Genomic DNA, 13871 nt, shown 5'->3' with positions numbered 1-13871 from the left:
CAAATAAATAACATTAACACAATAAACAACAATTGAAAATGGTTTTTTAGATTGCAGTATAAAGACAATAATAGTGCATTGACTTGACATATCAACGATATAAGGAATCGGCCCGAAAAGGTGAAAATGCTCGGTACAGCCTCGCATTTCCCCGTTTCTATGCCTCATCCTTATATCGTTGATATGTCAAGTCAATGCACTATTATTGTCTATATAACAGGCTGAACGGATGACAGGCAAACAATTTAACTTTAATTTATATAAACAAATTTAAACATAATGTGATAAACATGATAAAGTAGAAACGTTCTGCTGTCCATGTAAAACATATATATATATATATATAAAAGTTTAATATGAAGACAAACAAACACACAAATACCTAATGTGCCCCGTGTGTACATAATTTGTTTTTATTATATCTTAGTTTTCCTTTTCACCATGTTTGATAAACCTGGGTTTTTAAATTCAAATTACAAAGTATTGCGTAGGTGCTATAAGTACGTGTTTAAGTTAAATGGAAACGACAGTTGGTATTGAATACTATAACGGACATACACATTTCATATAAAATCCTATAACTGGCTGAAAGAATGGCAGGTAAACCAATTTAACTTTAATTTATATCAACAAATGTAAACATAATGTGATAAAGTAGTAACGTTCTGCTGTCCGTTTAAATCGTATATATTTGAATAGTATAAAAGTTTAATATGAAGATAAACAAACACACTAATACCTCAGTTGTCACGTGTGTACACATTTGTCACCATGTTTGATATACCTGGGTTTTTTAATTCAAATTACACAGTATTGCGTAGGTGATATAACTACGTGTCATTCAAATGAAAACGAAAGTTGATATTACGGGAAAACGTATTGCATATCAAATCCTATAACAAGCTGAAAGAATAGTAACCAACTGTTTTTTTTTTCAAATGTAAAATCGTGTGTACTTGTTGTATGTACATGTATATGTCTTTTAAATTTGAAACGAAAGCAAATATTACGAAAATTCACGGTTCAGCCCCTAATGTATATAACAGACTAAGAAAATAAAAGGTTAACAATTTAAACTTATTTCATATACAAAAAATTCATATTATCTGTAAGTTCTTTAATCACAAAACCACGAATAGATCTAAACACATGAACAATCTCGAATACATCATTATCACAACCCGCCATCTTTCTTTGATTGTGATATCAGGTAATATGACTTATCCCCGAACGTGTACTGAAAAATATCAACATAACGATTGGTACTGGTGTAACATGTTCTATTTACCCTGAGATAATCTGAGTTATGGAAGGGTTCGTGTCAATTTTCCTGTTTTAATTATCATTGCATTGTTGTTTCTTTCAAAACATTTATGTGAGTTTTGAATGTCTCCTGGTTATCATCCACTACTATTAAATAATACACGATGGTTTTGAGGGAATAGATTTAAGTAACTTACTTTGTTATCACCTCAATAATGTGTTATATTATTCTTTTATTTGTGATTGCGAATGTTACTGATACTGTTAATATATAAAAAAAGCTGTGGTATGATTGCCAATGAGACAACTGTCTTCAAGAGACCAAAGTGACACAGAAATTATTTGAAGAAATATACGTTTAACATCCGGTCATTGTGTTATGGTAAAAATTTGTATTCTTGTTTTTCATTGTTGCTGATGTGCTTTATAAAAAAGAAGATTTGGTATGATTGCCAATGAGAAAACCGTTCACAAGAGACCAAAATGACACAGAAATTAACAACTGTAAGTCACAGTACGACCTTCAACAATGAACAAAACCGATTCCGCATAGTCATTGTCTATATGCCTTTTTGTTGTTGACATATTTGTTTGTCCTCACAGTAATACAGCTTATAACTTAATGTTGACTGATGTACCTCTATATCTGACATGTTCAGCTTATATGTCTCTTTGTTTTGTTCACACATCATTGACAGTATAATGGCATTTTGTGCAAAAAAAAACAAGTTCAGCTAGTTATAAAACTAGGTTTAATCCACTATTTTCTACATAAGAAAATATATGTACCAAGTAAGAAATATGACAATTGATATCCATATGTTTGATTTGTTTGAGGTTTTGATTTTGCAATTATATGAAAGCACATCTAAACGAATTTTTCTATTCATTTTCAAATGGTTGTGTATACAGAAATCTTTGTATACGACTACTTACGCTCAGATATGTGTATGGTATTTTCGATTTCATATAAAAAAAAAAGAACTTGTTGTTATATCCACTTTTTTACATATTGTAAACCATGTGTGTAAACATAATTATTTATATCTTGAGGTAGTTTGAAAAATACTCCAATTGCAATGTTTCTTGCCATTTATAACCGAATTACAAAGTTAAAGTATAATGCGTAGTCGGAATTATAAGTACGTCTGTTTTAAGGGCATCCGATACAGTTTCTCGATATAATGTCATTTTTATAATTTTAAAATATGTTGTAGGCCTTGCCGAGTTGTAAAATTAAACACATAAAACATAGGTCACAGTGCTTGTTTTCGAGAAAATTAAGGCTGAAAATTGGGGATTTGTGCAATTTTGTAAAAAAAAATAGGCCACGTTATACAAATTTTAGAGCAAATATTCTTCGTCGTAAATTATTAAGATCGGGTTCAATCTGAAGCTGTGATAAGTGACAATAAGTGTAAAAATCAATTCCAACACTAACGCCTATACAATTGTTCAAGCCTAGCTTGACATTGCGGACCGAGTGCTCAAAATGGCATTTTTCTAAACCTAAAAATATGGAAATAAACTGTTTCTGAAAATGTCATTTTTTATCATTTTTCTGCATAAACTGCATTTTGTCATGCTTTCTCCAAATCTCAAAACAATATATATGTCACCGTGCTGGATTCTATGATAAACGCGATTTATCCTAAAAATTTGCATCCCCCTTTGTAACCCCAACGTTAGCGCTAAAGTGCACGACGTCGTTGGCAGACAATTTCGATGTTATCTCTGCAAATTACCGGCGACATTTTTGAGATGTATAAATATTGCCTGTAAAGAGCTACCTAAAAATTTGTAATATTGTTTTCGGAAATAAAATCATGTGAATCTTAAATACATTTCTTTGTGTGTGGTCTAAGTGGGAAACATCTCAAGAAAAGTTATTATGAACTGTTGATAATTTTTACGGCTTTTAAAATTAAAGACTCGGCAATTTACAACTTGACGTACCCATCAGAGCTCAGACATACATCAGTCTGAATCTGCTTTTGACTCACAGAGGTCTAAATTTGTAAGTTTTAGGATTTGTCTCCCTTTAATGCAAGACAAAATACGACTATAATAGGTCTTATATTGTTTAGCAAGAAATAATTGACCAGAATAAAAAAAAAATGCAAATATCGACTCCTGTAGGTCGATAAGTTAACAAAATTGGTTAACTTCTAGACCCACGCATATTCATAAGGAGGTCATGCATCTAAATCAAATGATGACAACATTGAAAGACAATGCTTTGTCTTCTAAAGAAAAATATGAATGAGAGTCTAAAAAATCGGAGATAATGTTAATTAACCTTACAATGCAACCACCTGGAACCACACTTAATGACGTAAAACATCTGTGTTTAGTAAGGATGATCAATTAAATAATCAAATATAGATAGCTCAAGTCCTTGTGAACTCTCAGACAGGTTTTTGCTGTCATAAATTATGTGGTGTACTTTAGCCACCAATTAAAATTAAGTTGTTTTCATCAATATAAATAGACCTAAACAAGTCTGTCATTTTCTGACTTAGATAAGTCTAAAATTGAAAACACATTTTTATAATAAATACATGTTTTGACTTCTTTAAGGCAAAAATAGAAATCGACTTGTTTATGTCTGAGCTCTGACTGATACAAGTACATGTACTGTACACACTCGTGTATACATTTAGAAATACCATATGTTGACCTCTCGATGTTGTTTTTTGTTTTGTTTTGTTTGGTGGGCTTCTGTTTCATTACAATACTCCTTAAAATCCCTTTATTCACGTTTTAATCACTTTTTAGAATTTCACATTAATTCATAGAATTTAACTTTTATTCGGGTCAATGATCACAATTGAATAAAATTGGGAGGCTCCTAAACAGTTTTAAAGATCACAGTTTGTATAGCTAACTATGCGTTACAATACGGTATGGGCTTTGCTCATTGTAGAAGACCATACAGTGCCCTATAGTTGTTAATTTCTGTGTCATATTTGAAACTTGTTTGTCTCATTGGAAGTTATACCGCATTTTCTTTTTTATGTTGTCAGAAAAAAAACACCTTATAAAGGAGAATCTTCAAAATGCTAAAAGAGGCTGTTGTCCAGACAGGAAAACTATACCATAATTTTGAAATGTTTGATTTGGCAAAAACAATTGGATTAATAGTAAGAGGACTGGACATATTACCATATTACCAGCTGTTTTTATTCTTCTCCCAACGTTCCACTCTATACCCGCCTAAATTACGATTTCAAAGCAAATAACTTTTATAATATTGTACTGTTCTATACTTTCTCCTCAGTTTTTATAGCTTTTTTTTGGGGGGGGAGAGGGTGGCAAGCTGCGATTAAAATCCAAATACCTCTCTCATTGCGTTGCAGAGGAGTTGCGATGACAAGACACAACTGACGAACAGACAGACAGATGGGTCAAACATTATATATGAGTATGAGCAACGTTTTATTATATACTATTCTGTTTTCACATAGAAAATGTAATTTTAATGAAATTACATCAGCATAGCTTACAAATTACTTATTTTTTATTGTAAACCAAAAATTAACAGGTTAGGCTATTTTGAGATATATTAACTATAATTCACGATGTTTGGTTGTATAATAGTATTACATAATAAGGTCTACTTGTTTGTTTAAATATTTTGACAGATTGGCAATCAACATGATCAATGTTTGATACAAAAGTGCTTGATGCATTATTTAGTCTGTTTTAAAAAAAAATACCAGATATCTGGTTTTGTAAAGGAAAAACTTTCTAACTTAGCCATTTCGGGAGAGAGTACTGCTCTAATAGAAAATATTATTAAAAAAAAAATCAAAATAAGACATTTTTGCGCGTCTTTTAGTATAACAAACAGCACGGTCACACATACTTTTATAGGAGTTTTCAGAAAAAAGAATGGTAAAATAAATATTTGGGAAAAGCAGGAAAACTGAAAGAATATATAAATTTGCAAACGCTACGTTTTATTAATATCTCTTATTAATTCATCTTGATCTGCAAGTCCTTTGATGTTTTCAACAGCTTTTTTTAATCTTAATATGTTAGACTTGTCAACTAATATCTTAATAAAACACTCAATCTGCATAATCAAATCTCGTTTGAATTTTTTATTGTACATATATACTGTGAAGAACTTAACTGTCAACAAAATTACCAAATGTATCATACATGTACAGTTTTTGTTTATATCTTGTACAATGTTTTACCATGTTTTTTTTCAAATTTCAGATACTATAACACCAAACATATCACAAGCTCTTTATCGCTATCTATGTCAGAATATAGTAGGAACAGAAGATCATGTCAAAACAATCAGATTAATGAACACGGTGAGAGATAATTTTTCAAGTAGCAAGTTATTTACATGTATAACAAGTGGAAGCTATGGAGAAGGACTTGAAATGCAAGGAAGTGACTTAGATATAATGCAAGTAATACAATACATTAAGGTGTATGCGGATAAACAACCCAACTTTGATCCAAGTATAACTTATCTGTCCATGGATACAGACGATGTAAAACCTGGTTTTACTCAATTAAGACTAGTATATAGCAGAGATCTGTATAGTTTGAAATTTTGTGAAGAACATAATGGTAAACATTATTTTTCGAGTGCATTATGGAAGGGAAATGCGTTATTGTTTATGGGAAAAGGCGAAACAATTCATGGACCGTGTATATCTGACAAAAAAGGAGAGTTTGATTTTGCCTTTTCTTTACATTGTAAAACATGGATTTCTTCTGCTGTAAATTGGATAACAAGATCAGGTGGATCATGGCCAAGTCATAATGTAAAACAAAGTATTTTAAAACACGGAGTACTTTTTGTACCGATCGGAGTTCACGGATCACCTAAAGAAGATCTAGAATGGCGAGTATCGTTTTCAGTGGCTGAAAAACTTCTAATATATACATTTACTCACACCCAATTAATGTGCTATGCTCTCTTGAAAATAATTTTGAAAGATGTTATAGCAAATGATTCTGAATGTAAAGATTTACTCTGTTCATATTTCCTTAAAACAATTGTTTTCTGGATATCTGAAGAACTACCATCATCTGTATGGAAGCCTGATAATCTTATACCTTGTTTTATGCGATGTTTCAGCAGGTTGGTTTATTGTGTCGAGTACTCTGTTTGTTTACATTACTTCATTCCAGATAACAACATGTTCGAGAACAAAATAGAGGGCCGTGCTCGTGGTGTACTATTAAACAAATTAAACACGTTACACAGCTATGGTTGGCGATGCATTTTATTTTCAGATCAAATATCTAACTTTGCTGTATCGATGTGGAATTTTCCGATTGAACCATTTACATTATATGTAAATGACGTTCAGAAAGTAGTGCAATCCAGTATGTTGTATATTGCAAATAGTTTCTTAGAAACTAATTATGAGTTAAAAATATTCAACACAGGATTATTACACAACATATGGTTTCACTATTTTTCACTAAAGCAATTATATGCATACTACATATCACAGAGCTGTAGTAAACTTGCTCAGCGTTTACCAGTTGATGGTGCAATTATCAACAATAAATACCAATACAAACAGTACAAATCCTGTTTAAGTACTCTTCTAACAAATATCTATCATGACGCTGTTTCTGGATGGCTAATGATAGCTTCATTTTTTTACAAAACAAAGCAATACAGAAAGGCTTTACACATCATTAGGTATTCTCTATCGAAATGTACTTTCGACAAACTGTTCTTTGGAATGACTCTGTCAGAAATCAATTACCAGTCACTGAAACTGCTGTCATTCAACAAGACGAGTATAGCTTATCTTCTGAAAATATTATTCGTAGATCATATACTATTTAATATAGATTCAACGTTAACACCAGAAGAACTTTTAATGGAGGGATGGATTGGAAAATATACCATTCCATCCACAGCGTATGCATACTTCCTTAGTGTTCTTTGTCATTATCACCTCAATAATCTTAGACAATGTCAGGATTCTATTCAATATTTAAAACTTGTTACAGGAGAAAGATATTTGATGTCAGCTGTGGGGAGTACAGCGGAGGTTTACACTTTATTGGGAATTGCTTTACAATTATTTGGCGACAAGGAATCCGCACAACAAGCTTTCTTACAGTCTTTGGAAATCGACCCGGAAGAATCGGACAATTCTGCTGCAAGGAGACTTTTGTAATGCTGTTAAATTGATAAAAGTCACCACCATTTTGCGAGTGAATTATTTTAAAAAATGTATATTTTTGGTTTGAAATGATATGCGCAAGTCAATTCATGGACCTTGTATATATAACTGATGAAAAAATAACTTATGATTTTGCTTGCTTGCTACATTGTAAAACGTGGGTATCTCCTGCAGTACATTGGATAACACGATCAGGTAACCCATGTCCAAGGGAAAATGTAAAGCAAAGTATTATATAACACGGGGTAGTTTTTATACCGATAGGAGTTCATGGATCACCTAAAGAAGATTTAGAATGGCGAATATCTTGTTTTAGTGGCGGAGATTTTTCTTATAAATACATTTACGCACACCTAATTACTGTGTTAAAAAATATTTCAAAAGATGTTATTGCAAAATACTGTGAATGTAAAGATTAACTCTGTTCTTATTTCCTGAAAACAATTATTTTCTGAAGAACTACCATTATCGGTATGGAAGCCAGATAATCTTATTCATTGTTTTAGGCGAGTATATTGTGTCGAGCACTCTGTTTGCTTACGTTACTTCATTTCAGAAAACAACCTGTTCGAAAACAAAAAAGAGGGTCGTGCTCGTGAAATACTTATAGAAAAATTGTATACATTGCTTAGCTATGGTTGGCGATGCATCTTATTTTCAGATCAAATATCTTTGATGTGTCGATGTGGAATTTCCCTATCGAACCATTAACCTCATATGTAAATGTTGTTAAGAAAATAGTAGAATCCGAAATGTTGTTTTATGCTTAAAATTTAGAACTTTATTCTGAATCTAATATATTCAATACAGGATTACAGTACTTGCAACCTTAGGCGTTACTATTTCAGCGATCAATCAGCGGTCATCGATCAGTCACCGATCAGTCAAGTTCGCGTCAAACTCACGTCAGCAATCCGTCAGACTTAAAGTAAAAGTAATTGACTGATCGGACTGATCGGACGGATAGTATCGATCGACCTTGATGACGGATTTAACTGTAATACGTCACATGATAAACTAATACAAATTACGGAATCTTAGTTTCGTTTTATTTAATTAAAATGGCGACTCATGAAAATCGAAGGTTCAATGATACATTTTGTTTATTAATTATTTAGCAAAGGTTTATGAATTGAAATGAAAAGAAATGTACAGATAAAACCTAAATTAAAATATCATCATTAAAAAATGGTCTTTTTTGTTTTATTTAGGTTATATATTTTCAAACCCGGCGAGTTCTAAAACGGTGTCTGCATCGCGATTTTGATATTATTATTTTCCAAACATACTCGGGGGAAAACAAAATGAAAGGATCAGTTATTGAAAGATGTTGTCTATTTTTTTTCAATATTTCAAATTTTTATATCCTTATCATCATAAAATTCTTTAAAAAATACTTATCATAATCACGGACTTTCTATATTCCTGTCACAATCGAAGCCTTTAAAAGAACAAATTACAAAAATAAATGATTTTTTTTAGCAAGAAATATGAATAATTTTAAACAATGCAAACAGCATTACATTTTTTTTAGTCTTTTTCGAGCTCAATAAAAAATAACTACTCCTAAAGAATAAAAAGTACAAAAATCCAATGGTGGTAAACATAGATATATTACTTAAAAAGAAAGAAATACTTTTCAGCAGATTAATTCCAGAATAATTCACATTTTCTACAAAAAGAAGCAACATTTGAATATTATTCATAACAACTGATTGCAATTGAAATTACTATATTTTCCAATATGAGAAGAAAAATTTGCATCTGAGGCTACCATACAAAAATTTAATATATTTGTCCTTAAAGCAAGCATATTTTATGAAGAACAGCCAATCCTGATGTACAAAAAGTTCTGAAATCATATGACAGTTAATAATTTGTATCAAAATAAATCAATAACTGCATTCTTATTCCACTAAAATAAAAGTTTAAGTATTTTAATTCTCATTATCATGATTATATCTCAATTCTATCTAGAAGACTTGTGTCATGAATGCAAGATGGTAAAAATAACTGATTTCAAATAAAATAGTATCATTTTTGATAAAAAGAAGAATAATTTTGGTTATTTTAAACAATGCGAATAAAACTTAAGTATGATTTCTCTGACACTCTTTTAATTTCATGAAAAAAAACTACCGGTCTTCTAAACTATAAAAAGTACAAAAATCCAATGGCGGTCAATAATTTTCAGCAAAAAGAAAAAATACTTGCATTTTAGTCAACGCGTACAAAAATTTAATATCATTTTCCTTAAAGTAAGCATACTTTATAAAGAATAGCCAATCTTGATGTACAAAAAGTACTGAAATCATATGATGGTTAATAATTTGTATTAAAATAAATCAATAACTGCATTCTTATTCCACAAAAATAAAAGTTTAAGTATTTTAATTCTCATTATATCTCAATTCTGATAAGAAGACTTGTCTCAAGATGGTAAAAATAACTGATTTCACATGAAATAGTATCATTTTTGATAAAATGAAGAATAATTTTGGTTTTTTTTAACAATGTGAACAAAATGTTGGTATGATTTCTCTGTCATTCTTTTAATCTTTTAAGTTATTCTAAACTATAAAAAGTACAAAAATCCAATGGCGGTCAATAATTTTCAGTAAAATGAAGAAATATTTGCATTTTAGGCAACGCGTACAAAAATTTAGTATATTTTACCTTTCTATACCATTCCACCGTCCTGTTTCTATAGGAAGTCTATGATTTGTGTTTCTAAACCTGAACAGCGTATAGATATCTTTATCTTCCAATATATTTAAAAAACCTTCAAACTGAAATGTCTCCTCAAATAATCTATAATTTATAGATTTTGGTGAATTTAAAATAAGTGAATGCCATTCCTGTCTAAATTGATCATGTAGGCGCACCTTTATAGAAGGGATAAGCCAATCTGAGCTAAGAAAAAGCTGAGTTGTCCAAATATAGGAAAAGCCAGTATCATCAAACACGTTTCTTATAAACTTTAACCATGACGATTCAAAATGATTGTCCACCGACAATTTGTATAATAATTGATAAGATAAATAAGACAGTTTTGAATCCTTTCCAGATAAAAGTCGTGTCCAAAATGCAATCATTTTTAGTTTGATATCTAGTTGAACAGGAAAAATGCCAAGTTCACCATAAATCATATAGTTTGGGGTGGATGATTTTAACTTAAGTAACAATTTACAAAATCGTAATTGTACCCTTTCAATACATTGAATATTTTTACAAAATCCCCATACTTCTGAGCCATACAAAAGAATGGGCTTTACCATTTTATTAAAAAGTTCTAGTTGACATTCAATTGCTAAATTATGAATGCGACCTCTTTAACACCTCATACATTGCTTTTGTTGCCTTCTCTGCTTGCTTTTTTATTGCCTTACTAAAATTGCCGGTCCTGCTTAACAGTATACCAAGATAGTTAAGTTCATGAACTATATCTATATCTGCCCCATTTAAGGAAAAATTTAAATCTGCACAAGGCCTTCCCCTGGAAAATACCATGACTTTGGTTTTGTTAACATTTACCTTCAGTTTCCATATATTACAGTACTCTCCAAATTTGTTTAATATTTTTTGTAAGTCTTCTTTTGATTCAGACATTAGGACCGTATCGTCTGCATATAGCAGAACAAGAAGTTTCAGGTAAATGTTTAACTTATCTTCTAGTAAATCTGAAATCACGTTAATACCCTGAAGATTTTCCGTTTCTAAAAAATCTTGCAAATCGTTCAAAAATAAGGCAAACAAAAAAGGTGACAAATTTTCACCTTGCCGTACACCAATATCACATGAGAAATAGTCTGATTTCTGTTAATTATATGTAATACAGGATTTAATATCTTTATACATATTTAAAATAACATTATATATTTTCTCTTTAATACCGTTTAAAAGAAGTTTATACCAGAGAGCCTCTCTCCAAAGCGTGTCAAACGCCTTTTCAAAATCGACGAATGCACAAAACAGCTTTTTATTTCTATATTTCAAAATTTCAAAAAATGAGTATAGAGCAAACAAACTATCAGTTGTCGAGTATGATTTTCGAAATCCAAATTGATTTTCATTTAGCAAGAGTGTTTCTTCAGAGAAAAGACATAATCTTTCATTAAGTATAGCTGTAAATAATTTACCAAGGCAACTCAAAATTGTTATCGGACGGAAGTTGTTTGGATCAAACTGGTTGCCTTTACCTTTATATATAGGTCTTATATTTCCAATTAGCCAAATATCGGGCAAAACGCCGGAGTCAAATATGAGATTAAATAGCTTCTCATAGATCGGAAGAAATAAATCTGCAGTAGATTTCATGTATTCATTTACTACATAATCTTCACCGCAGGCTTTGTTATTCTTCAGATTTTTAATGCATTTAGCTATTTCTTCTCTAGAAATGTAGGCATTAATTTGATCGTTTAAATTATCAATATCAACATTATCAAATATATCTGTATAAGACATTTCTCGATTAGGGGGTTCTTCGACCGTTTGGTTCAGCTTTTTAAAAAAGTCGAATAAGTCCTCGAGCGGAAGATTTGGTTCCTTTTTCTGTTTACCCCTATTCAAAAGATTCCAATACTCTTTCGTGTCGGAAGTTTTCATATATTTAAGTTTACTACGCATTTGCTTTCTATACTTTTTACTATTCGCATCGAGTGTATTTTTATATCGTTTCTCTGCTTCTGAAACCTCTCGTTTAAGTGTATCTGTTTTTCTAAACTTAAGCTTTCTTTTAAGTTTACGATAGTTTTGTCTTTCGAATCTACATTCTTCGTTAAATCAAGGTTTATCTCCCTTAGGCTTCTTATTTGTAGATTTTCGTTTTTGGGTATCTTTTCGGGAACCAAAAGTATTCTTTGCACTTTCAATAAAAAGATTGCTTAATTTGCTAACAAAAGAATTAACTTTATCCTTATCTAAATTGTCACTCAAAGTTTCTTCCAAAGCAGTATACAACACTTGAAGTGTTTCTTTATCTATATTATTAATTACAAATTGAAAGAGTTGGTATTACTTTGCTTCATAAAAAAGAATGGCCAACGTAGATACAAGTATCTTGTCTTAGGGAGGGATAAATACTACTTTGTAAAGAATCACTCTGATTCAAACAAAAAATTCTCTGAAACTGATATTATCAAGATGCTTGATTTCTTGATTGACAACATATTTGTTACGTTCGGAGGACGTGTTTTTCAACAGACTGTCGGCATTCCAATGGGAACAAACTGTGCCCCTCTACTCGCCGACTTATTTCTTTATTATTATGAGGCTGACTTCATGCAGGAACTTCTTAGGAAGAAAAATAAGAAGTTAGCAATATCCTTTAACTCTACTTTCCGCTATATAGATGATGTTCTTTCACTAAACAATTCAAAATTTGGTAACTATGTGGAACGCATCTATCCAATCGAACTAGAGATAAAGGATACTACATATACAGTTAAGTCGGCTTCATATCTTGACTTACATCTAGAAATTGACAATGAGGGTCGGTTGAAAACAAAACTTTACGACAAAAGAGATGATTTCAGCTTTCCAATTGTGAACTTTCCATTTCTAAGTAGCAACATTCCAGCAGCACCTGCATACGGGGTATATATCTCCCAATTGATACGATATTCCCGTGCTTGCATTTCCTGTCATGATTTTCTTAATAGAGGGTTGCTGCTCACAAGGAAGCTATTAAACCAAGAGTTCCAAATGGTGAAGTTGAAATCATTCCTTCGTAAATTTTACGGACGCCATCACGAGTTGGTTGACCGTTATGGAATAACCGTTTCACAAATGATATCGGATATGTTCCTTACGTCGTAACTACAATCCCCTTCCCTTTTATGAATATGGCATACCGAATTAGACTATTTACCGGATTTGTAATCACATAAGCAACACGACGGGTGCCACATGTGGAGCAGGATCTGCTTACCCTTCCGTAGCACCTGAGATCACCCCTAGTTTTTGGTGGGGTTCGTGTTGTTTATTCTTTAGTTTTCTATGTTGTGTCGTGTGTACTATTGTTTTTCTGTTTGTCTTTTTCATTTTTAGCCATGGCGTTGTCAGTTTGTTTTATATTGATGAGTTTGACTGTCCCTTTGGTATCTTTAGTCCCTCTTTTATCAACATATGAAGTTTTTTTTGACACGTCCCACTTTTTAACTCTACAGCTAACTGAACTATCGCATGTATTGTCAATTTGGTCATTGACAACGGTAAATTCATTCATGTGTAAAGTAGTGGTAATTGGAGAGTGAACATCTGAGTAGAGTATAAACGTGAAAAATCTTTAACTTTAAAGTTTGATACAAATTTAAGAAAATCATATGTACAAATACAGTAATCAATAACGCTGGTATTTTTACATGTTCATTTACCAGATTCATGTTTATCATCACCAATACGACCATTAACAATAAACAGGTCGTTACC

The 13871-nt window shown here is 31.4% G+C and overlaps 1 protein-coding gene across 1 annotated transcript; it reads left to right on the top strand.

Moving 5' to 3' along the window:
• Nucleotides 1–593: 593 nt before the first annotated feature.
• On the top strand, nt 594–7433 carry LOC139501963 (uncharacterized). Its single transcript, XM_071291274.1, has 2 exons — nt 594–600; nt 5491–7433. The coding sequence occupies exons 1-2, from the start codon at nt 594–596 to the stop codon at nt 7431–7433; spliced, it is 1950 nt and encodes a 649-aa protein (XP_071147375.1).
• The last annotated feature ends 6438 nt before the right edge of the window (nt 7434–13871 follow it).

This window comes from Mytilus edulis, chromosome 13 (genome assembly GCF_963676685.1).
Source record: "Mytilus edulis chromosome 13, xbMytEdul2.2, whole genome shotgun sequence".
Taxonomy (NCBI): Eukaryota; Metazoa; Mollusca; class Bivalvia; order Mytilida; family Mytilidae; genus Mytilus; species Mytilus edulis.
This window is presented reverse-complemented; position numbering and strand designations above follow the sequence as displayed.